The 27,045-nt window shown below is 38.8% G+C and overlaps 1 protein-coding gene across 1 annotated transcript in view; it reads right to left on the bottom strand.

Moving 5' to 3' along the window:
- The window catches only part of IFT74 (intraflagellar transport 74), a 110,832-nt gene that overhangs the window by 30,439 nt on the left and 53,348 nt on the right, over nt 1-27,045 (bottom strand). Inside the window, exons 13-16 of the mRNA XM_054727514.1 lie at nt 23,516-23,595; nt 10,027-10,080; nt 6,909-7,006; nt 5,680-5,806 (exon numbers count right to left, since the gene is read on the bottom strand). Of these exons, the coding sequence (XP_054583489.1) occupies nt 5,680-5,806; nt 6,909-7,006; nt 10,027-10,080; nt 23,516-23,595 (359 nt within the window). The remainder of the gene's footprint in view (nt 1-5,679; nt 5,807-6,908; nt 7,007-10,026; nt 10,081-23,515; nt 23,596-27,045) is intronic.

The following is a 27,045-nucleotide window of genomic DNA, read 5'->3' on the forward strand; positions in this document are numbered from 1 at the left end:
CCATCAGGCCCCGGGCTTTTGTTTGCCGGAAGCTTCTTGATGACTGCTTCAATTTCATCCATAGTTATTGGCCTATTGAGCTCTTTAGATTCTTCTTGATTGATTTTAGGAAGGTTATATTTTTCTAGGAATATGTCCATTTCCTCCAGGTTGTCCAGTTTGTTGGAATAGAGTTGTTCGTAGTATTTTGTAACAATCCTTTGTATCTCAGCGGGGTCTGTTGTTATTTCACCTCTTTCATTTCTGATTTTGTTTATTTGGGTCCTCTCTCTTTGCTTCTTGGTGAGCCTGGCTAGAGGTCCATCAATCTTGTTTATCCTTTCAAAGAACCAGCTCTTGGTTTTGTTGATCTTTCGTATTGTTTCTTTGGTCTCTATGTCATTTATCTCCGCTCTGATCTTTGTTATTTCCTTCCTTCTGGTTACAGTGGGCTTTTCTTGCTGCTCTTTTTCTAGCTCTTTGAGTTGTAGGGTTAAGTAATTTATTACCATTGATTCTTGTTTTTTGCAATAGGCTTGTAGAGCTATGAACTTCCCTCTCAAGACTGCTTTCGCTGTGTCCCAAAGATTTTGGATTGTTGTGTTTTCATTGTCATTTGTTGCCATGATGTTTTTTATTTCTTCCTTGATCTCTCTGGTGACCCAGTCATGGTTTAATAGCATGCTGTTTAGTCTCCAAGTGTTTGATTTCTTTGGATTGTATTTATTGTAGTTGATTTCCAGTTTAATGCCACTGTGATCTGAGAAGACGCTTGATATAATTTCTATCTTCTTGAATTTGAAGAGACTTTGCCTGTGACCCAGCATATGGTCTATCTTTGAAAATGACCCATGTGCACTTGAGAAGAATGTATATTCTGTGGCTTTGGGGTGAAATGTTCTAAAGATGTCAATTAATTCCATCTGGTCTAGTGATTCATTTAGGATTGCTGTTTCTTTGCTGATTTTTTGTTTAGAGGATTTGTCCAGTGGTGATAGTGGGGTATTAAAGTCTCCTACTATGATTGTATTGCTATTAATCTCTCCCTTGAAATCTTCCAGGAGTTTTTTTATGTATTTGGGTGCTCCTATATTGGGAGCATATATGTTTACCAGAATTATTTCTTCTTGTTGGATTTCTCCCTTTAGTATTATGAAGTGGCCTTCTTTATCTCTTGTTATGGCATTTACTTTGAGGTCTATTTTGTCAGATATAAGTATTGCTACCCCAGCTTTTTTTTCATTTCCATTTGCCTGAAAGATATTTTTCCATCCCTTCACTTTCAATCTGTGTGAGTCTCTTGTTCTGAGGTGGGTCTCTTGTAGACAGCATATATATGGGTCGTGTTTTTTAATCCATTCAGCTACTCGATATCTTTTGATTGGAGCATTTAGTCCATTTACATTTAAAGATATTACTGAAAGGTATTTGTTTGTGGTCATATCTATTTTTGTGTCTATATTCCTTCTTACCTGTTTATTTCTTCTTTTTACAGTATTCCCTTTAGCAATTCTTGCATTGCTGGTTTGGTGGTAATAAACTCCTTAAGCCTTTTTTTATCTGCAAAGCTCCTGATTTCCCCTTCAATTTTGATTGATAGTCTTGCTGGATATAGTATTCTTGGATTCAGTCCTTTGCTTTGCAACACTTTGTATACCTCCGTCCATTCACTTCTAGCTTGTTGTGTTTCTGTTGAGTAATCATTTGACAATCTGATGGGTGTTCCTTTGTAGGTAACTCTCTGTCTCTCTCTTGCCGCCTTTAAGATTCTCTCTTTATCATTTATATTTGCCATTGAAATTATGACATGTCTTGGTGTGTGTCTTTTGGGGTTGATCCTGCTTGGGACTCTCTGTACTTGCGTAACTTTTATCTTTCCCATATCCGGGAAGTTTTCTGTCATTATTTCTTCAAATAGATTTTCTAATCCCTGCTGCTCTTCTTGTCCTTCTGGCAGCCCTATTATACGCATGTTACTTCGTTTCATGTTGTCCCGAAGCTCCCTTAGGCTTTCCTCCTGCTTTTTAATTTTTTTCTCCAATTGCTGTTGAGATTGAGCTTGTTTCTGTACCTGATCTTCTAACTCACTAATTCGGTCCTCTGCTTCTTGTAGTCTACTGTTGAAACTTTCCATGGTGTTTTTGATTGTAGCTATATCACTTTTCATTTCTTCCTGATTCTTGCATAAGTTGTTGATTTTCTCATCCATCCGATGTATAAATTCCACGACCATTACTCTAAACTCCTTTTCGGTCATGTTGCAAGCTTCAGTTTCACTGATTTCCTTTCTTGGCGACTCCACATTTTCTTTCCTCTGTGAGTTATTTCGTTTCCCCATTCTGGCTATCACCAGAAAGCTCAAGCTTCCGTTTGCGTGGACCTGGGCCGTGTGCTGTGGGGACTTCACTCCACCCGAGTTTCACTGAAGTGCTCTGACACTAGGACGTGTGGCTGCCTTTGGTTGGTGGGAACCAGACTTGCCCAGGGTCAGTGTCCCCAGTGTTCCGTGTGGTCTCGTGTGCACACTTAGATTCAGGGGCCCTGTCTGCACCACACTGTTGGTATGTGCCGAAAATGAGATCCTTAGCATGTGCCAGGAGTCAGAGTTTCCCTTTGTCTGCACCAAGACTAGAGTGTCAGAGTCTCTGTTGCCTTGTGCGGTTTCTCGTTGAGACTCAGGGTCCCTATGTGTGCATGCACCAACAATTGGGGTCGCTGGCTCTTAGTGTGAATGCGCTGTGAGTCAGGGATCCCAGGCAGCTGTGTCCGGCGTGCCAAATTCCCTGAAGTGGAGCTGCGACCTGTGTGTGCTCTCTCTACTGAGCCAAACCGGCTAGGGCGCACACTCTTGATTTCCTGAAGGTGAGCTGGCTCAGTGCACTCTACTGGAGTCCCGGAAGGGGGGCGGAGTCTGTCCTGCGCGCCAAATTCCCCCAAGGGAAAGCCCCTTGTGCAAGATTCCCTGAAGGGAGAGCTGTGACCCGCAAGCCAAATTCCCCCAAATTCTCCGAAGGGGTGCCCTCTGTGCGCACTGACAGATTTCCCCAACAGGGAGCTGATTCTCTCCTGTGCGCTCTCGCGCGCGCCAAATTCCCTGAGGGGGAGCGAGTCCCTGCGCAAAGCTCTGAGGCTTGGGAGAGAGGCGGATCTATCAGTTAAAATGGCGCTGTCTGCGCGCCTGCGGGGAGGGGGTAGGCTCTTTGACTCACGGAATTCTGCCGGGACGTCTGGATTCTTGTTGTTTGTTGGTCTGAAGCTGTGATAGCAGTTCTCTGTCCCCAGTGGCTGCAGGGTCCTGGTTTGTGTCAGAAGCCAGGATATGAGTCTCAGGCAGCTCTGTTTCTCAAGATGGCGTGGTCTCCGCGTCCGCACCAGGCGCGGAGATGTGTCCGCTTTGTGCGCGGGGCTCCGCTGTCTAGGACTGCCCGGTTAGGCAGCCCCTTGGAAGGCGTGCAGAGTCTAACTGACCCTAGCTTATACACACACACACCACACACGTCTACACTCTTCTCTATGGGTTCCTCACTCACACTCTCTCTCTCCCTACCTTCCTGCCGGTCGCCATCTTTTTTCCGCAACTTCACTCTTTATATTGAGTCTAGAAACTGAAGTTTCATTTAATGAAATTGGTAATTTATATTGGGAATGAAAGGTTCTTCCACCGAGAAGTAAATTTTCGGCATTTCCTGTAGACACTGTGGGTAAAACAGTACCACCACGACCTCTAATATAATGTATTAAAACTTTATAAAGATATGTTTTCCACTACCACCTGGACCATCCAAGAAAAAGCATTTGGGGTGTACAGTTTGATCTTCGATGGCTGACGTTATAGTATGAAAGGCTGCCAACTGTTCATCATTCAGAGAATTTATCAAAACCTCTGCCTGTTGTCGCTCGTACGATTCATTACATGTATTTGTATCAGTTAATAAAGGATAGTCTGGAAGTTTGAAATGTGAAGATTTCATTTCATGCAATATGAATACCTCTTGAATTTTGTTAAGGGCATGCATTGTTTCCATCTCTCCATCCAGTCTCTCCCAATCTCTGTCTCTTTGTTTTTCTCAGCAGTCCTCCAGGCCTCCCTGCCTCCCTCTCTCCCTCTTCCTCTTTCCCAGCTCAGAGGGGGCGGGGCCAGTGGGGGCAGCTCCACCCTCTGCCTGCCTTGGGGCCTCATTCTGAGAGAGGCTCGAGAGTGAGCTGGGAGGGAGGGAAAGAAAGGGCAAAAAGGCTGTGAGCTGGTGGGTGCTGTGTGTGTCTGTGCGTGTGTGAGGCTGTGAGTGAGTGCGAGTGCTGGCCCCGCCTCCCCTGGCCCGGCTGCCACAAGTCCCCACCCACCAGAATCTGCTGCGCATGCAGCCTGGGCGCTAGGTCGAGCCTTCGGTAGTTGTGGATGTTACGGACCCTGGCTCTGTATATATATAGGTTACATGTTAAAATGATCTTATTTTAGACACACTGGGTTAAATGAAATATATTATTCAAATTCATCTGTCTCTTTTTACTTTTTTAACATGGCTTCTAGGAAACTTAAAATTATATATGTGGCTGGCATTACATTTCTGTTGGACAGTGCTGTTCTATTCTCAGATTAATCATCATCGCTAAAACTAATTATAATTTAAACATTACTTCCTCTAGGATACTTCTCCTAACTACCCAAGACTGGGGTGAACATGAGTCCTATGTATGTACTTCCATTGCTCCTATGCTTCTATTATAGCACTATTTCATTATATTTTAACTAGAGGCCCAGTGCACGGAATTCGTAAACAGGTAGGGTCCCTAGCGGCTGCTGGCTGCTGGCTGGGGCGCCTCCCTTCCCCTGTCCACCTGCCACCGCTGTCACTGCCACTGGCGCCGCCGGCCGGGGGGGACCTCCCTTCCCCAGCCGCCTGCTGCTGCTGGCCCCACCCCCTGGTTGAACTCCCGGTTGAGGGGACAATTTGCATATTAGGCTTTTATTATATAGGACTAGAGGTCCGATGCACAAAATTTGTGCAAGAGTAGGCCTTCCTGCCCTAACCGGTTTGGCTCAGTGGATAGAGCATCGGCCTGCGTACTGAAGAGTCCCAGGTTCGATTCTGGTCAAGGGCATGTACCTTGGTTGTGCGCACATCCCCAGTGGAGGGTGTGCAGAAGGCACCTGATCGATGTTTCTCTCTCAATGATGATTCTAATTCTCTATCCCTTTCCCTTCCTCTCTGTAAAAAACAAAAACAAAAACAAAAAAGAGTAGGCCTTCCTTCCCCTGGTTGCCGGCACTGGCTTCCCTCTGGCACCTAGGATCCAGGCTTCCTCCCAGCCCCGGCTTCATTCGAAAGGTAGTCCGGAAGGACATCTGGTCTAATTAGCATATTACACTTTTATCATTATAGATTGTTTACTTTCAATTCCACCAGGTTGGAAGTTCCTTGGGGAAACAGAGTGGATTTTTTTTAAAAATCTGGGAATAACCAAGTTATAACACAGACATAGAGATTTTAATAAATGTTAAATGAATGAGATTATTCAATGAAATACTATTAAGTTGTTGTGAAAAGTCACACAAAATTCTGAGACTATAAATGATTTGAAGCAATAAGCATTCATAAATTATGTCCTCGGTTTTTTAAAAAAAATCAGAGAGAATAACATTACATTTTTTGTAATTTATTACCAAAAAAAAGGTTTTTAAAATCTAGGTTGTTTTCTTACCTGAAGTCAAATTCCTAGCTGTACTTTGTGATTTCTGCATTTCAGTAGATTTAAAATTGAGATCATCCTGCATTATCTTCAGCTCTTGATTGGTGATAGAGGATATCTGTTTCATACGATTTATATTCTGTATTTGAAGAGAAATAAAAATGATTAAAAAAATCCACACATTTAACACTTCAATAAAACTCGTAGAAAACACTGCTAAAGGATTGGATGTTTTGAATGGGTATTCTTTTTTGAAATACATCATTTATTACATATGTTTCATAGAAGAACAGAGTGAGATGCAAATCAGGTTTTCTCAATAAGGACAGGCTAAATTAAAATTCAGAATTTTAAAAAAGATTTGCTTTATTTCATTGCACAAAAAACTCAACACTATTTTAGGAACTGATTTGAGTCTTAAAACACTAAGAATATTGAGAAGAAACACGTATTTCTCCTCTCTTGGTACCAAACACCAGTGGCTGCTTAATAAACATGTTTTAGTAAAACAAGATACTCATTAGATACCTCGTACCTTTCTGTTTATAATATATATAGCAGGGTAAAAATATATTTAAAAAACATATATTAACATTTTCCAATATCATATATCTGGATTTTGAAGTTTATCTGTGCAAATGCTACTTCTAAGAGTTCAGATAAATTAACAATAGAAGAAAATCTTTTTTTTAAAATATATTTTATTGATTTTTTACAGAGAGGAAGAGAGAGGGATAGAGAGTTAGAAACATCAATGAGAGAGAAACATTGATCAGCTGCCTCTTGCACACCCCCTACTGGGGATGTGCCCGCAACCAAGGTACATGCCCTTGACCGGAATCGAACCTGGGACCCTTGAGTCCGCAGGCCGACGCTCTATCCACTGAGCCAAACCGGTTTCGGCATAGAAGAAAATCTTAATAATTACTCTGAATTAGTCCCTCACTTACTGCTGAATATTGACATCATATATATAGATAGATAGATAGATTAGATAGATAGATAGATAGATAATTTTGATATACATGTCATCCTTTTCCCCATATCCAACTAATTAGCTGAATTTTGCTAGAAAGACTAAAATTAATAGCTTAAGGAAATAAAATAACAAGCAAGATAATTTTAAAGAAACAGTTTAAATGAACAAATGTAGTAATGAACCATGCATTTTTTGAGTTGGATTGAAAGAGGTAATCGCAGTAAAAGTAATGAGGACATCAGGACAGGTACATGGTACTTACCCGACTACTGTGCTCCAAAAGTGCAACAATGTCGGCTTCTATCTGTGCCTTCCGTTCCAGTTCCTGATTCTTATTTCCCTCAAAAGCCTCAATAAAAGCTGCCAATTGAGAAATATGATGAGAGGCTACTCTTGCTATAGTTCACACTATATAAACTCTGATTTGTGGGTCTTAAGAGTAGAAATTCAAAGCAAATTTTAAACTATCTATGTTTAATATTTATTAACCCAAGGGTAATTACTCAATAAGAACATCTCTACATTCAAACTTTTAAAGCTTAATTGTTATAAACTTATAAGATACAAGTAAACTAAAAATTTATATAGGCCCAGAAGTAACAGTTGATTTAAAAAAATCAGAAAAAAAACCTGTGTTTACATAGGATCTCCTTGATACATCTACAATTATTAACATCTATAATTAGCCACTAACTTTACTTCTGAAAATATTACTGATTACTATATTATCTGAAAATAAGTATTATATTATATTACTTATAATGCTGAATTAATCTCAAGTAAATAAGTTTAATAATTTGTTCAGATTATAAATATTCTAAGAACTCATCTTTCTTCTTGTCTAATATAGAACCAGTACACAATTTGCTCTTATTTACTTTCTTAAAGTATTTCTACAGATCTTCTAAAAATAAAAACTTACAGTTAAAAACAATTTTACTGCTAACATAAAACAATAAATTAACCATTAACAAAACAACAAGAAAGCCCAATGCATGGGAGAATATATTTGCCAATGCTATCTCAGATAAGGGTTTAATCTCCAAAATTTACAGGAAACTCATACAACTTAACAAAAGGAAGGTAAACAATGCAATCAAAAAATGGGCAAAGGACCTAAGTAGACACTTTTCAAAAGAGGACATACAGAAAGGCGAGAGACATATGAAGACATGCTCAAAGTCACTAATCCTCTGAGAGATGCAAATCAAAACGACAATGAGGTACCATCTCACACCTGTAGGAATGGCTATCATCAACAATTCAACAAACGACAAGTGCTGGCGAGGATGTAGAGGAAAACGAACCCTCGTGCTCTGCTGGTGGGAATGCAGACTGGTATAGCCACTGTGGAAAACAGTATGGAGTTCCCTAAAAAAACTAAAAATGGAACTCCCATTTGACCCAGTAATCCCACTTCTGGGAATATATCCCAAGAAACCAGAAACATCAATCAGAAAGGATATATGCACCCCTATGTTCATAGCAGCACAATTTACAATAGCTAAGATTTGGAAACAGCCTAAGTGTCCATCAGCAGTTGAGTGGATTAAAAAACTGTGGTACATCTACACAATGGAAAGCTACTACGCTGCTATAAAAAAGAAGGAACTTTTACCATTTGCAACAGCACAGATGGACCTGGAGAGCATTATGCTAAGTGAAATGAGCCAGGTGGAGAAAGATAAATATCACATTATTTTGCTCATATGTGGGATATAATGAACAACATATACTGATGAACAAAAATAGATCCAGAGACAAAGAAATACTGAACAGACCATCCAACCTCGGAGAGAAGGCAGTGGGGGGTAAGACATCAACCAAAGAACTTGTATGCAAGCATATTAGCATAACTAATGGACATGGACACTGGGGCAGTGGGGGTTTGTCCTGAGGGGGTGGGAGTGGCGGGGGAAGGGGGGTCAATCGAGAAAAAAGGAGACACATGTAATACTTTAAACAATAAAAAAACACAATGAATTAATTTTGATACTTGCTAATATTTTAAAGAAATATTGGGATATTGTTAAATCAGAGTTGGCAATTACTGCTTTATAGCATGCTTCTATAAAGGTAACTATTGACATCAGGCCTATAAAAATTCGGATTTTATAGGTCTAGCAAAATGACACTTTAAGAAGAAAACCAGGAATAGGTAATTTATATCAATTTTGAAACTTTCTTAATGTACAATATAAGTTTAAGTAAAGATCAATCTACAAAGTTAAGATTTTTTTAAGTGAAGAGAAGCTACAACTAAAGGCTACTAAATGTGATAGAACTAAGTAACAATAAATAAATAAATATTATAAAAGCTAAAATAAAGGTGAAAGATATTAAAGGTGAACATAGTGAAGCATAGAAGAGAATATTCAATAGTCAATCAGTAAGTGGCCTATAGTCTCTCTATCTATATATATAAAACCCTAATATGCAAATAGACCAAACAGCAGAACAACTGAACAACTGGTCGCTATGATGTGCGCTGACCACCAGGGGCGCACGTGGAACATGGCTGGCGCTGGCCATGGCGGGATGGTAGAGCAGGTGAGCAGGGGCACCAGACCAAGGCGGGGCACCGGTTGCTGTCATCAGGGTGAGCCTCTGGTTGTTACTGAAAGTTCTTTGCTCCCATGCACTGTGGTCCCACCTGGCGCTCACACCTGCTGCTGGCGCTGGCCCCACTTGCACCCGCTGCCGGTGCAGTCCCACTCGCACCCGCAGCCAGTGCCAGAGCTGCTGCTCGCATCCGCTGCCGGCACCAACCGCCCCTGAGGTCTTCTCCACTTCCCCCTGCTCCTGAGGGGCAATCGAGGCAGCAGCCACCGCTCCCACCTGCTGACAGCGCCAGCCCTGCTCGTACCCACTGCTGGTGCCAGCCCCAATCACTCCGCGCCATCAGCAGGTACGAGCGGTGCTGGCACTGTCAGCGCGTGGGAGCAGCGGTGGTGGAAGCGGGGCTGCCGGCAGGCAGGGGACTGGGGGCCACAGTGGGAGGGGCCAGGTGGGGGCACAGAGGATGGGCCAAGACCCGCCCCTATGCCCACCGCAGCCTCGTGGCCTAGAGTTCCTCTCAAGGTGCATGAATTGGTGCACTGGGCCCCTAGTATAGACTATAAATAAATACTAGATTTAAAATCTGTCCCTAAGATACACTAATACATACACTTACACACATACAAACCTTCTTAGAATTCTCTACCTATCCTCTAACTAAGCTAGATATTTCTATGATTCTTCAAGGCAAATACTTTGAATGCCCACCACACTTCTGCATTTATTAGCCATTATTTCTTCCCAAATCAGATCTCTGATTTGGTAAAATGAACAGTTACCTAAAATTATAATATTTTCATATCTATAAGACTACCACTTACCATCCATAGTTTCCTCCCTTTTTTTTAGCTCCTTGTACTTCTGATTCATTTCACCTATGAGAGATACAAAATATAATATTAATTTCACAAATTCCAGATACAATATTCTAAGTTAGAAACATCTCTTAGGTACTCCATATGTGATTATTCATTGAATATACAGTACTTTCAATTAGGTGTAATTCTTATACATTGACTTACAGAATCTTTTAAAACCACTGTATTTGTATGTTTGACTATTTGGAAAGGGCTTAAAGGCTTTCCAATGGTTCTCTATATCAGTCCCAACTTTGAGCTATTCAGCATACACATGGAACACTCCTGGTAATGGAAACATAAGCGCCAAGGAAAGATCATTCCACCTTTGAATAGCTCACAGCGGCAAGCAAGATAGCAGGTTACCTCCCTGACAGAGCTTAAAGTCTAGGTATTTAACAAGTAATTAAAATTAAAATGTACAAAGTGCTATCGTATGAAAAATAAAGGGTATTATAGAAGCATACAACAAGGACAAAACTTTTATTTTTAGAAGATCTGTAGAAATACTTTATTATTTAAAAAAAGTTGAGGAGCTCAGGGAAATTTTCTCTAAAGAAGTAATAATTAGGCTGCATTATAAAGAAAAAATGAATAAGAGTTACCTGGTCAAAAAACAGAAGATTAATTTCAAAGTCAAAGCATTACAAGTACAGAAATTTGAAGGTAAGGGTGACTATGACACTGAAAGAGTAATATGGCTAAGGCAGAGAAGGTAAATGAAAAAGTGGCACAAACATGAGGTCGGTTATGAGAAATCTTGTAAGACACATATTATAAAAGTTTGGACTTCCTTCTAAGGACAATGGTAAAATTACTGAAGAATTTTAAGCAGGGGAATAGAATGATCTGTTTGCATTTCTGAAAAAGATTTCTGATCTGGAGAATATAAGAGAAGTGAGATGGAGGTTATAAGACTAGTTAGGCGCTTGTTACAGTATTGTGGGTGACAGATGAAGCCTGCCTGGAGTAGAGTGGTGGCAAATTAGGATGTAAGGTGGTAAATATTTGTTTGAGACATTTAAGAGCCAGACAAAGGATTCTGGTGATGGTTAAACAGGGAGGAGTCAAATATGACTCCCAGGTTTCTCCTTGAGTAACTACAGGACATGCTGGCATTTTTAATTAAAAAGAGAAGCAGCAAGTCGAAGAAGTTGCTTATAGCAGTTTGGGACATGTTTCATTTAATATATGTAAAAGACATGTTTAAAAGGGCAAAAATCTGAGGACCAGACAGCTGGATGAAACCTGACACAGGCTACATAAAAGGATCATTAGCAGAGATGGATTATAATTACTTTATACAAACAGGATTTACAGTGTAACCAAAACTGAGTTGGAGGCACTTGGTATTTTCTTGGACTAATGAGATAGCTGCAGCCCTGTTTCCCCAGGGCCCCGGGGAGAGTAAGCAGAATAAATTTGTGTTTGCTTCATTCTGTAGAGACTAAGGAAGCTTATTAGGATGATGCCAAGCAAAGAAGGAGGGGATAAAAAGCTGAGGGGGTTCCTGATAAGAAGCCAGCATCTAGAAGGACTTTAGGAAGAAGAGTTCAAAGAAAATGGGGGAGCCGATAGACTCAGAGACTAAAACCCAGAAGGTTAGCCGGTGCTCCATGTAACTTCCTACAGCATACACAGTTCTTCCCAGTACTGGCTAGAGTAGCAATGAAGTGAGGGAGCAGAGGAACATAATCGGGTAGAGCTGCTAATTACATGGAGGCAGGATTTCCACTTGTACACAGACTTGCTTGGTAGGAAATGAGTTAGGAGTACACAAAGCTGAAGGCAGTCAGAGACCTGGGTCAGCAAACAGCTTTTTTTTCTTTCTGGTCAGAAAATATTTTACCCAGGCTCATTCTGATACACAGCAAATCTTGTCAAGGCCTCCAAACAGTGCTGGTAATAAAAAAACTGAACGGGAAAGCTACTGTATACATACCCAGTGGTCATGAATTCCCAGCTAGCGGACACCAGGACCAGCAGGGAATACTGGGTTCACTCAGGCTAAGGCTTATAATGCATTAACGACTTTACTGAACTACTTAGTTCAAAAGATCAGCAATGGTCTCAGAGCATGACTAGTTGTGAGGGGAAGGAAAAGAGAACATTTGTTACCAATGACAAACTTTGTAAATGATCACGTTTTTTAAAGATGGGTTAAGATTAGACCTATAAAAATGTCACCAGTCCCTTACCTTACGGCAATGTATTTTGAGTGGGAAACAGAGAAAGAAGTGGCATTTGTAGCACACAGGATCTGGAATACCCTCATAGGAGGGTGATGTGCATGTACTAGTAAATGTTATAAAACAGCTGAGAAGCAGCAGAAAAGTTAGTATCTGCTGAACCTGTCATGGCCTAGGTTTCTGAGTGCTGGTTCCTTGCTGTGGCTGTCTGAGAAGTTGCACTCTTGAGAGATGAGTCAGGCATTAAGGGATTAGGAGGAGGCCTGCAACCTAGGCTTTACAGGAATTTAACTCATCATATCTTTCCTCTTCTAAAGTTAAGAGAATCTCCTACATGTTTCCAGTTTCTCATCTTGCTATAAGATCTCAAGACATCACAATGAGGCATCGCCTCCTGCCATTCCAAAGAAATTGTTCTCAATAACATTATATTATTCTTTAATTATCAAATCCAAGAGGCAGTTTTCAACTCTTACCTTATTCTGCAATATTTGACACTATTGATCCATCCATTCTTCTTTCAATTTTTTCCCTTATGTTTTTTGTTGGGGCCGCTTTTCTGGGTTTTCTTACTCTTAGATAATTCCTTCTCTGTCGTCCTTTCATGGTGTTCTTTTTTCTTCATTTAAATTTTGAGTTCTGCTATTAACTGACTTCTAATGCTACATTACACCCAAGGATATCCCACCGATTCTTGTAGTTTAAGAACTCTCAACTGTGACTTTTTCCTAATTTTCACATTGTTTTATCCAATTGTTTTTAGATATACTCATCTGGCTACCTTTCAGGACATCCCAATACTAGTATAGCCATAATTAAACTCACAGTCTGCCCCCCTCTGTATTCCCTAATACGTTTGTAAGTCCTTCACCATACACTTATCATCCAAGTCAAGGGAATTCCTCCCTTCTGCTCCCCTCAAATCCATGCTCCTAGTCACCATCAAATTGAGCTGAAAGACATATCTGCTCAGTGTCTCCAGCTATACAGCTGCCAGCTGGATTAGATAGGACAGAGCTCCCGTACATCTTAGCACATTCCCAAGCTTCATAAAACCTCCTTCCATATCGCTGTTGTTAGGAAAAGAGTTCAGGGCACTAGTGAACTTCACTATTTTATGATTTCTCAGTTGGAGGATTAATGTTGAGGCTCATGTGGGCAGTCCTAAGGTAGGGGAGTTACCAAATCTGTCCTTAGATTTGCAATCACAGGAGAGGACAAGACATAGATACGGGAAGCTGATCAGTATATCCTACTGGAGGTGCAAAGCTGGCAAGCAAAGGGTCTAATGTAGTAAAATCAGGAACAAGGAGACCAAACGAGAGGAAAAGGACCCAGGGAATTTCAGAGCTATCCTCAAGTTCTAAGCACTTGATGTGATCATGGTCGCACATAATATATTTCAAACTTACTGAGTACCTACTAGTGCCAGACACTGTAACAGGCGCTACTGATGTCAAAATAAACAAGATAGCTACCAGTATACGCTAGAAGGGTGTACAATTCAAAAGTAAAAAGTTAAAATACAATATAAATTATGTATAAAATAATATGGCAACTAGATGGGTAAAAAGAGTTCAGGGTTGTTGTTTTTATAAAGAATCATTTCAGCAAGGCACTTTAACAGGTAATGTAGAAATTACAGAGATGCGTAATATATATTCCTTCAAGAAATGTATATACTGCATAGCCAGTGTGGCTCAGTGGCTGAGCGTCAACATATGGACCAGGAGGTCATGGTTTGATTCTCAGTCGGGCACATGCCCAGGTTGTGGGCTCAATCCCCAGGGAGGGTTGCCATGCAGGAGGCAGCCGATCAATGATTCTCTCTCATCATTAATGTTTCCTTCTCTCTCTCCCCATTTCCCTTCCTCTGGGAAATCAATAAAAATTCTTTAAAAAGAAATGTATACACTACTAAGACAAATAACTCAAAATTTACTCTAAAATACAGACTTTTTCCCCGCTTTGAGGGAGGAAAGAAAAAAATGAGAATGGAGTATTATAAAAGAGTTGGGATATTGCAGAAAAGACACTATTGTTCTTTGATACTCTCTGCTAGCCAGCCAGTGGAGTAAGGGAGATAATACTAGTAATCCTCTTGCCAAAGGGCTGAATACAACCACAACCACCTTTGTCTTCACTGTCAGTACGCTCATCTGAGCCTTTACTTTTCTTCCATCAAATGATGTTCTCTTAACTCAGGGCTTAGAGTGCTACCTTTACTGTTATACTCTAATAGTGGTCCCCAACTGGTGGTCCGCGGACCACTGTGGTCTATGAGGTCCGAAAGGTTGGCGACTGCTGTTCTAAGAAGTAGTTCTGACCTTATAGAAGGTCTGATTGCCATTTTCTGGAACAGGTAGCTACCCCAAACTTCTCTCCTGACCAATATCCAACAAGGGACATGCTAGTGATTCCCCTGGCCTCAAAATCCCCAACTTGGCAGGCAGGCCTACTGATCTTGGAGGTGAAAGGGTAGCAGAAAGCAAATAAAATTAGAGAGGGGGGGCAAGAATAAACCCCCGCCAGGCTGGTATGGCTCAGTAGTTGAGCATCGATCCAAGAACCAGGAGGTCAAGGTTCAATTCCCAGTCAGGGCACATGCCCCAGTTGATCCCCAGGAGAGGGTGTGCAGAAGGCAGCCTATAGATGATTCTCTCTAATCATTGATGTTTCTAGCTCTCTCCCTTCCTCTCTGAAATCAATAAAAACATATATATATTTTTTTAATATATTTTATTGATTTTCTACAGAGAGGAAAGGAGAGGGACAGAGAGCTAGAAACATCGATGAGAGAGAAACATCGACCAGATGCCTCTGGCACACCCCCTACCGGGGATGTGCCCGCAACCAATGTACATGCCCTTGACCGGAATCGAACCTGGGACCTTTCAGTCCGCAGACCGACGCTCTATCCACTGAGCCAAACCGGTTTCGGCAAAACATATATTTTTTTAAATAAAGAATAAGCTCTAAAAGACTTTTATACACCCAGGTTCTTTCCTTTCCAGCACTTGGGGTCCTTCTGAGGCAAGCTAAGTCTCCCAGTACCTTTGAATGTTCCTATGTAGCATGGTTTCATTCTCTTTATCATTCTACTCAGTGAGTTCCAGTTCTTCTTTATTGCTTTTAAATACGATGCTAAGAAACAGGATTCTAAGAAGACTATCACTTCCTATAGTCTACATATTCATCTTTTTGTTAATGCAGTCTAGGATTTCAGCTCTTTTGGAGGCTAAATCACATTAATTCATACTGAGCTGTTACCTGAACCCCCTCTAAAATTTTCAATATTTTAGCAAGCCAGGACACTTCCTCCTCCTCCACTCCTACTTCAATTTTATTTAGTTTTTTTTAAATATATTTTATTGATTTTTTTAGAGAGGAAGGAAGAGGGACAGAGAGTTAGAAACATCGATGAGAGAGAAACATCAATCAGCTGCCTCCTGCACACCCCCTACTGGGGATGTGTCTGCAACCAAGGTACATGCCTTTGACCGGAATTGAACCTGGGATCCTTCTGTCCACAGGCCGACACTCTATCCACTGAGCCAAACCGGTTAGGGCAATTTTAACTGGTTTTGAGGTCCTATGAAATTCCACCCTTTTACCTGGTCTCTCTCTCTCCCACCAACTTTTCATACATCATTATAGCAGTATATAATAAACTAGCTTATCAACTACTATTAAACTGGTATGTTAAAATGAGTACATATAAATTTATTGTTTTAAAGTAACTTTTGCCTTTAGGTTTAACCCAACTTACCAGTTATACATTCTCTACAAAAGTTTTAAATTTAATCAGGAAATTTTCTTTAAACAAGATCTGATAATTCTATTTCTACACACTGGAACCACTTTTAAAATATGTAATAATTATCTAAATATGTAAAAGTTAAATGACTGCTAAAACTCTCAAAATTTTAAAGAAAAAAGAAGGACTATGTAGAAGCTGTTCCAACAGAGTAATGTCAATAATATCTGGTAGCATAATGAGGAGTCCTTGGCATATACTAAACACGGCATAACGTTTTAGTTACTGCCTAAAGCAGTGATTATCAAACTTCAATCTGCATTAGAACCATCAGGAGGGTTTGTTGAAACGCAAATTGCTATGCCCTATCTCTAGGGTTTCACATTTAGTAGGCCTGGGGTGGAGATCAATAGTTTTTATTTCTAATAAGTTTCAGATGGTGCTGATACACTTGGACTGGAGATAATACCACCATTCTAATGAAAGACATAAAGTGTAGTTTAATCTCCAACTTAGACATTAAGCAATGATCCATTTTTCTTCATTAAATGTATATTTAGAAACTAGAATAGCAATGAATATATGCCATTTGAAATCTCAGATACCAGAAGATAAACCACTCTGAAATTAGATCATTTTGTACATCCTGGGGAAAATGCTAATGGGAAAATACTTTCCAAAACATGTTTTGGGAAAATCACCAGGAAAGTTATTCTGAGTCACATACACACACACACACACACACACACACACACACACACACACACACACACCATTCATCTAATTCTCACAGCAACCCTAAGAGTGATTTAGCTACTGTTATTATCTCACTTGTAAAGATGAGGAAACTAAGATACATGAAGGTCAAGTAGCAATTCCAAAATCAGCCAGTAAAGTAGCACAGTCCAGATTTGGCATTCTGCTTGCAGAACCTGTGCTCTAAAATGAAGTTATTCTGTTTCTATAAATTCCCTTTTACCTAAAATAACCAAAGAACCAAAGCTTCTAACCTGGGTCTTGAAACTCTGAGCATAAAGAAATATCCTAAGTGTTATGTTTTATATTTTTACAACTCTTGGAAGAAACATATAAGTTATGGAATAAACTGCAATGAGTTCATTCAGAGTTTAGGGTAGTAACTGAGTGATCCTATAGCATTTCATGTATACTCCTATTATGATACATATTTATCACATTGTAGCAGTTATATATTTAGATATTTGTGATATGTTGTATTAAGAATCATATGGTAGTAAATTTTACAATTTAATCAATCTTTGGGAAGATACTGTACTTTAAAAATGAAGGAATAATTTGTAGTAAGTAATAACTCCCAAAAATCCTTCTTGGGAATGTATGTGACTATATTGTATTAACTATTCATCAAACCTTGCCTGTGTATGTAGATATTCAGAAAATTAGCCCCACCTTGTGGATAATGGAAGTACCACAGATTCAGGTCTTTGAGAACAGGGAATTGTCAGAAAAGTGTATATTATCTTGACTGACAAAAAGTAAGAAATTTATAACAGCTAGCATTGGTAAGGAAGCACTTTCACATACTGCTATTGACTGTATAAAATGGTACAACTTTTTCGGAAATAAATTTGCAAAAGCAATAAAAATTGTGAACATAAGTAACATTCTATTAAAAATTTCACTTAGTTCACATACAATATAATATTAGTTTCAGATATACAACCCAGTGATTAGATATTTATATAATTAAGAAGTAAACATTCTGATAAGACATACACAGTTATTACAGTAATATTGACTATTTTCCTGATGCTGTACTTGATATTCCTGTGACTATTTTTAAGCTGGCAATTTGTAGATCTTATTTATTCATTAGAAATAGACAAGGTAACAAACATGTATGTAGCAAGGCTATTTACTACAGCATTGCACTTAGTAGTGAAAAATGAGAAACAACCTAAATATAAATATGGATATAGCAAATACTACTTAACAACAATGACAACAGCTAATAGTTGTTGCAAGTGCTTGCTATGTGCTAGGCACCATTTTTCATCTGGCTTTAAAGCCACTATGCTATACTTTTTAAAATATATATATTTTATTGATTTTTTACAGAGAAGAAGGGAGAGGGAGAGAGAGTTAGAAACATCGATGAAAGAGAAACATCAATCAACTGGGGATGTGCCTGCAACCAAGGTACATGCCCTTGACCTGGAATCGAACCTGGGACCCTTGAGTCCGCAGGCCGACGCTCTCTCCACTGAGCCAAACTGGTTAGGTTAGGGCATATACTTTTTAGAAGGAAGTATATTCACCCCCATATGGAAGAATGTACATTACATATAATTAAATGAAAAAACTCAAGCTTAGAAGAACTATATAGTATTACATATATTTTTTAAATATATGCTTGCAGATTTATAGAAAAAGCCTAAAAAGCTAACCATCAAACTATAAAAAATGATTACCTCTGATGACCGGAACGAGTTTGAGGAGAAAGGAGATAACTTTTAACTTTATATACTTTTTGTACTGCTTACATTTTTTCACATTAAGCACATACCAGATTCACATATAAAGAACACAAAATTTTAAAAAGAAAATTAACTGGAATCTTTAACAATTAATTAAAGAAAAGTTTTTAAAAAGCAGAAATGGGTAACTCCTGCATGCTGAAGCTAATTGCACAGTTAATGAAAGCACAAGGAAATAATTCATTTTAGGCAAAACATACACACATAAACACAGACACATACAAAATGAAGTACATCCAAAGTGATTAAAACTCTAAGAAATTCTGGGTAAATGAAGTTATAACCAATAATTTTCTGATAAAGATGGTAAATTGAACATGCACATTTAATTTCCATCCCACTCTCTCCCTTCTGTTAAATGTCGCTAAAACTATAGAATAAAGAATTTTTAAAGGTAAAACTCCAGCAATGAGGAAAATAGAAAAGGAAACAATAAATTTTTGGACATTGGAAGCAGGTGGACAAATGGTAGGAAGCCTAAACACAAGTCAGTGTTGGGTAAAGCTGAGAACCAACTCAATTTCAAAAGGCTCAGGAATTCTGCATAGAAGCCTGATCCCTTATTTTGTGCTCCTATTCCATAAAAGATTTTGTCATGTCATAAAGTAATAACACCGTTCTATATAGAATTTAATGTAAAATAGTGAAGAGTAAGTAAGGGCCTGATTTCAGTGGACCAAGAACCATTTACTTTGAGGGACCTTCCATATGAGCTATATAAACACTCAAGTATTAATTTGTGGTGAGAATAAAAACTTTCTTAGTCAACAATTACCTTATTAAAAACAAATTACTCAGCTATATGTTATAAGTAAACCTTGTGGTAAAAGGATTTTTATTTAAAATGATAGCATGTGTTGAGAATATAGGCTACTTATTATCTATTTGTTTTCTTCTTTACCCAGAGCAACAATGCTTTTTCCGCTACTGTACCTTTCTCATACAGATGCGACATTTAAAAAACCAACAATTAAGTAAATATTCAATGGCTGGCACTTCCTCTGAGAAAGGAGAAATCAGGATGGGTTTGGGCTCTTCTAAAAAGTAGCGTGGCACTTGCCCATAATGCTGTGCTTTAAAAATCATGCCGTTTGTAGTCAAAATGAACATGTAACAATTTTCAACAGAGTGTTTTCTCATTGCTTCTAGTTGGCAAAAACAGTAACAATTCCTTCCCCAATTAATATAAGACAGTATATACATTTAAACCTCAATATATTTAGAACCCATATAACAAAATTACCTGATCCATCAATAAAATAAAACTAATATATGGGTGAAGTCTAGCAAATACATAACATGATAAAATGACATCCCCCAGCAATTAAAAAAAGTAATGATACTTTCTTCTAGCAAATATTTTCTGTTATGAGATTATATTATTTTTTTATATCACTTACAAAGACTAAGTAAAGATTTGAGAGCAAAGAAATCCATCTAGAATTGGTCAAAAGTCTAAGTGTATTGTGAGGATTTTTTTCCACTTTATTTCAGATTTTCACAGAAACTGATAACTCAGCATCATGAAACAATGAAGATTTTCAGAGAGAAGTCAAATAACTGTTAACTGATTTTATTTAGTTAACTTGGAGACATAATTATTCAATGTAACTTTTGTAAATCATAGCCTTAAAAACTTACTAAAATGAATAAATATAATGCCCTCGAGGAAGTTGTTGAATTACAAGCCCACCATTACTATCTAGTCAGAACATAACTGCACCTTACCCAGTATCGAAGGCTGCCTTTGAATTTAGAATGAATTATTCAAACCTTTTTTTTTTAATCCTCACCCAAGGATATTTTTTTCATTGATTTTTAGAGAGAGTGGGAGGGAGGAAGAGGGAAAGGGAGAGAGAGAGAGAGAGAGAGAGAGAGAGAGAGAGAGAGAGATGTGTGAAAGAAACACATCAATTGATTGCCTCTCACAAACTTCTCTACCGGGGCTGGGGATCAAACCAGCAAACCAGGTACACGCCCTTGACTGGGAATCGAACCCATGACCCGTTGGTGTTTGGGCCGACACTCTAACCACTGAGAACACTGGCCGGGGCAATGCAAACCTTTTTAAAGTTTATTTGAAAACTAAAAGCAACTACTAACAAAGTCAGATGTGTATTTACATCATTTATGGTTTCATGCTATATTAATCAGAACCCCTACTACAAGGCAAAAGGAGACCCAGTTGGATTACACACAGGATTATAAATGGAAGCAGCCAGGTGGCATCTAAGAAATTAATAAAGAGGACCAGAGAGAATAAAGCCAGAAGCAGAGCTAAATATGGACCAGAAAGTCAAAATAATTTGATTATCCTCTACATCTTAAGAAGTAGATTGCCCAGAATTTTGACTCAGGATTACTGAGAAAACAGATGTCAATAAGAAAATCCAAGGTAAGAATTCTCTAGAAAGTGATAAAACCTCTCCTAATTAATCAAACTCTCTGGATAAGAGTGTATAGGTACATCTGAAGAACTAGAGGGCCCAAAAAAGTGACTAGAGCCCAACTTTTACTTTAGTTCATTCTACAAACATTAATTGTTTATTTTCCCAGACATTGTGATGAAAGAGGTTACCAACGTGAATAAGACATAGTCCTTGTCCTTGAGAACTTATAGCCTAAAGGGAAAGTCAAGCACCTAGGAAGACAGTGCTAACATACGTAGTCAGTGTAGATACTTATGCACAATGCGCTCTGATATCGGGGGCCACTCACTTAGCCCAGCCCAGAAAGAGGTTAGGGAGAGAAGTTAGGGATATTATGCTGAATGAAAGGATACCCAAGCTAGATCTTAGAAGATCAGAAAATAGTAAGGTAAATGGCAGGGAAAGGACATTCAAGACAAGGGAACAAATAGTAGGAGCAATGGACTGAGCAGGAAACAGTTCAACGAATGGTAAAGGGGTGAGGTGTGGGATACTACAAGTAGATTCTACCAAAATGTAAGAATAGAGATGATGAGGGGTGGGAGAGGAGGCTGACGACATAAACACCAGATTACAAAGAAACTAGAATGCTACTCAAAAATTCTTAAACTTTATCTTGAAGGTCATGGGGATCCACGGTCAAGCAGGAGAATGACACAATCTCATTTTACATTAATCACTCTGCCAATACTGTGGTGGATGAATCTATGAGGGGCAAGATTGGAGGTAGGGAGACAAGTTAGGAGGCTACTGCAGGCAAGAAATAATAAGCGACCTTTTAACAAATCCCCTTTGATGTTGTGCCAATATTTTAGGATGTTCATATATGTACATATAAGCATAATATTTACATATCTCCTATATTTTATATATTCTTATATATAAGTGATTTCTGCTATTACATTACAGATTATCTTTTTCTACATTAATAAAAAAGGACAAAGAAGGTTACAAAACAAAAAGGAAAATGGAAGCTAAAATTCAAAGCATTCTACTTATCTTAGAACTAGCAATTAATAATTATTATCTCCAAACTGAGCTATTTTACTAAAAAATAAATGTTGTAGAAATTACAATTTATAAAAAGGAAGATTACTTAAAATGTATCCTATAAAATATCTAAAATCAAGAACATTATCACATTTCCCAGAATAAGGTATTAATAAAGAAAATTAAGAATACTAAATCTATATAAGTTAAAAGCAATAAACTAACTTACATAACATGATCATAGTCTTAACAACTTATTGTGAGCCCACCCTGCCATGTATACCATTTAATATTTATAAACCTTAGTTAGGTAGGACCATTATATTCATTTTGCAGATGAGAAAATAAAATCCCAGTGAGTTTACTTACCTAATAACTGGTCTTTAAAGTTTGTCTGCCTTTAGAGATACCTTATATAAAGGCATTAGTAGCCATAAGTAAATATAACTATGTAAATATTTCATAAGAATATTTTTGTTTCACAAATGCAGAACTTCGTATCAGAAATCCAGAATTTTGTTTGGGCAATACAATGAAATCTTTCGGGTCAAAGAGAACTTGATTAAAATATAGACTTTATCCCTTACTACCTGTGGGAATTTGAGTAACTTCTCTGAGCTTCAGCAAGTATAAAAGGGGTTATAAGACTTCAAAGGGTTCTTGCAAAGATCAGGCAAGTAATCAATCAATAGTAGCTAGTTCTATTAGTCATAAATCAAAAAAAGTATAAATACTGAGTACACTGAATTTAAAATTGAAGTAAAAAACTTTAGGGACAGAATACCCTTTTTCCTTGCTAGTAATGTTTCTTCAGCCATAATAGGTATACATATATATGCACAGTTTATAATACCTAACTCATAAAAATATAGTCAATTCTTGATAATCCAAGAGCATACTAACTGGTTTGCAATTAATCTATGATTGAAGTGCCATGAGAAACCCACCTTACTCTCCCTTACTACAGAGAAGCTGGTTAAGAAACTATAGTGCCCATCCTCTTCCCCTGACTTCACTGCAGCTCCCAAATCCCCACCACAGCATTTCTACTTGTTCAGACCCCAGGCTTCCCCAAGTGTTCTGGTTCCTGTCTTGGCTCTTCAAATCCCACTACTAGAAAAAGTTGGAAGAGGAGAAAAAATTTCAGTACTTGCTACATCCCCTAAACAAGTCTTTCTTTCTGGAGTATTTGTGACTTGATCTTCACTCCTCCCAACTCTATCAGTTAACCCAGTTAGTTAATAATTAATAATGGACTATATTGAGAAAGTATAACTTTAAAATCTGTAACAACTTGAAACCATTTTACTTCATTTTTTTAATTGCTTTGCCAAGGAAAATAAATTCTTATCATTCTATAATCATTTTAAGTTATTTCAAGTTTTGAATTGGCTTAAATAATTTAATATTAATTATAATATTTAGTATTATACTTCAGTATTTTAGTAAAGTTACTGATGTCATAATTAAATAATAAATCCCGTATAAACAGTCCCCAAGGCCCAAATTAACACTGTATCAATACTGCTATATAGCTGTTAATATACATTATAAAAATGCCAGAAAAAGTACCTTGGTGTTCTTCTAAATCCATGTCAAGTTGTCTAATTTCTTCATGAAATTGATTGATTTTTTCTTTTATATCTGTTAACCTATTAAAATATTATTTAATGAATTTATGACATAGTATAGGCATTCAGTGAAAACATTTAATGATGATGTTAGAAAATCATGTCTTTTCTAAGCTGCATAAACAATATCTAGAAATATGTGCCCTATTCTCAGGATAATACTACAAATTTAGAGAGAAATGTTTTTTCTAGATCTTTTTTCATGATTTACATTTGAACTGAAAGTATATTCTACAGATGTTAGGTTGCCTGACTCCAAAAGCTGATGCTTGCCCACATTTTTATGAGCGTGACTTAAAACATTAAGGAAGTGAAAAATCTTTATTAACTTTTTTTTGGTAAGTTTGTATAAACTGAACTAATTGGCAAATTAATCTCAAACATTAAAAAATAAGAAAAAATTTGCATTGATAGAAGATTATATGGGTTAAAATTCTAGCAAAAGCAGTTGTACTAGTACTTCGTATACAGTAATCATAACTGTGGTTCTGGAATATTTGTGACTTGATCTTCACTCCCCCTAAGTCTATCAGTGGGATGGAACTGTGAGTCCAGATCTTGCATCTACATATAATTGATTTTTGACAAAGGTGCAAGACAATTAAATGGGAAAAGAATATTAACCCTTTGCACTCGCTTGCTTTTTTCTCGATTCCTTTATTCTAATGCTAACCATGTCGAGTCACACTCGATATCCGAGTGCAAAAGGTTAAATATCTAGAGGCCCAGTGCACGGATTTGTGCACTGGTGGAGTCCCTCAGCCTGGCCTGTGGGTATTGGGCCAAAACTGGCTCTCTGACATCTCCTGAGGGGTCCCGGGGGCAGTTCTTGGGTGGCGCACCCCAGAATCTGGCTTCCTCCTCTCTGGTTCCCGGTGCATCACCCAAGAACAGCAGCTGCCAAGTCACCACAGCTCAGCAGCTCCTGCGTTGAGCGTCTGTCCCCTGGTGGTCAGTGTGCATCATAACTACCGGTCGGCCAAACACTTAGGCTTTTATATATATAAATATTTGTCAAAAAAAGAATATTTCAATAACTGATGCTGGGACAACTGGATATGTACAATTGGATATGTACAATCAAAGAATAAAATTGGACTTCTACCTTACAACCATATACAAAAATTATAAAAATCTTAGAATAAAACATAAGCATACATCTCTGTGACTTTGGATTAGAAACTGATTTCTTATATATGACACCAAAACACAAGCAACAAAAGAAAAAATAAATTTAAAACTTTTGACATCAAAATTTAAAACTTTTGTCCTTCAAAGGATACCTTCAAGAAAGTGAAAAGGAAACCAAGATGGCGGCATAAGGTAAACACCTAATTGTTGCCTACCACAACAATTTTAAAACTACAACTGGAAAACAGAGTGCACACCGTCCAGAACCACCAGAAAGCTGGCACAATGGAAAACCTACAACTAGGGAAAAAAAGAGAGGGGGACGCCGAGCCTCAGGAGCTGTGGAGGTGCGGAGATCCGTGAGCATGGAAAGGGCGGGGGACGCAGAGAAAAAAAGAGAGGGGGACGCTGAGCCTCAGGAGCTGTGGAGGTGCGGAGATCCGTGAGCATGGAAAGGGCGGTCAGCTGAATACACGGCTGGCTTGCTGGCAGTGCGTGGAGAGGGAGGGCAGCAGACGCGTGGCTAGCTTTCTCGTTTGGAAGAAAAACAAAACCTCCGGTCTGCACTGAAATCCAGCTCCAGTCGGGGAGAAACTGGTCTGTTTGGCAGCGGGCGAGGCTCGAGAGCAGCCTTCTCTCAGAGGCGCGCAGCCATTGTTTCGGGCACGGAGAAACCGGCCCTCTTAGGGCGGCGCGGACGGGAAACCAAAGTTTGTCTGCGCCACCCTGAGACTCCACCCCATCCAAGCTGAGCACAGAAGCTCTCCCAGTGGAGACACTGCTGATCCTCACAGCCAACTGGCTTGGAGATCAACTCCCTCCAGTGATACCAACAACAAGCATGGCTTAACTACAACAAGACTGCATACACAACCCACAAAGGGGTGCAACAAGAGGATCCACCACAGAGAACTGGGGAGGCTGAGCTACTGGGCCCTGCTAGGACACCTAACACACAAAGCAACTCCATCAACTCAGGGAAGCATCTAAAATGCGGAGACAAAGAGGCAGGCCACAATTGAAAGAAATGGAGGAAACCAAAAGACTGGATATAGAGTTTAAAACCACGGTTATAAGGTTTTTCAAGAATTTCCTAGAAAAGGCCGATAAATTAAACGAGAACCTCGAGGATATGAAAAGGGATCAACTAGAAATTAAGCATACACTGACTGAAATAAAAAATATTATACAGAGACCTAAAAGCAGACTAGAGGATCGCAAGAAACAAGTCAAAGATTTGGAATACCAAGAAGCAAAAATCACTCCTCTGGAAAAGCAAAAAGCAAAAAGAATCCAAAAAGTTGAAGATAGTGTAAGAAGCCTCTGGGACAACTTGAGCGTACCAACATCAGAATTATGGGGGTGCCAGAAGAAGAGAGAGAGAGCAAGATACTGAAAACCTATTTGAAGGAATAGTGACAGAAAACTTCCCCCACCTGGTGAAAGAAATAGACCTACAAGTCCAGGAAGCACACAGAACCCCAAACAAAAGGAACCCAAAAAGGACCACACCAAGACACATCATAATAAAAATTCCAAGAGCAAAGACAAAGAGAGAATATTAAAAGCAGCAAGTGAAAAACAGTTAGTTACCTACAAGGGAGAACCCATACAATTGTCAGCTGATTTCTCAATAGAAACTATGCAGGCCAGATGAGAGTAGCAAGAAATATTCAAAGTGATGAATAGCAAGAACCTACAACCAAGATTAATCTACCCAGCAAAGCTATCATTCAGAATTGAAGGTCAGATAAAGAGCTTCACAGATAAGAAAAAGCTAAAGGAGTTCATCACTGCCAAACCAGAATTATATGAAATGTTGAAAGGTATTCTTTAAGAAGAGGAAGAAGGAGAAAAAGGTAAAGATAAAAATTATGAACAACTAATACATAACTATCAACAAATGAATCTAAAAACCAAGGGAATAAAAAATCTGATGAACAGTATTAACTGGTGAATATAATAGAATCAGGGGCATAGAAAGGGAGTGGACTGACAACTCTTGGGGGAAAAGGGGAGTCGGGGGTGCAAGAAGAGACTGGACAAAAAGTGTACACCTATGGAGGAGGACAGCGGGGGGAGAGGGGGGAAGGGCAGAGGGTGGGGTAGGAACCTGGTGGAGGGGAACTATGGAGGGAAAAAAGAGGAACAATTGTAATAATCTGAACAATAAAGATTTATTAATTTAATAAAAAAAAGTGAAAAGGTGCCCAACTGGTATGGCTCAGTGGTTGAGCTTTGACCCAGGAACCAAGAAGTCACCAGTTCAATTTCAATTCAGGGCACATGCCCAGGTTTCAGGTTCAATCCCTAGTAACAGGCATGATGTTTCTCTCTCAC

This window comes from Eptesicus fuscus, chromosome 15, assembly GCF_027574615.1.
Source record: "Eptesicus fuscus isolate TK198812 chromosome 15, DD_ASM_mEF_20220401, whole genome shotgun sequence".
In the NCBI taxonomy this organism is placed as follows: Eukaryota; Metazoa; Chordata; class Mammalia; order Chiroptera; family Vespertilionidae; genus Eptesicus; species Eptesicus fuscus.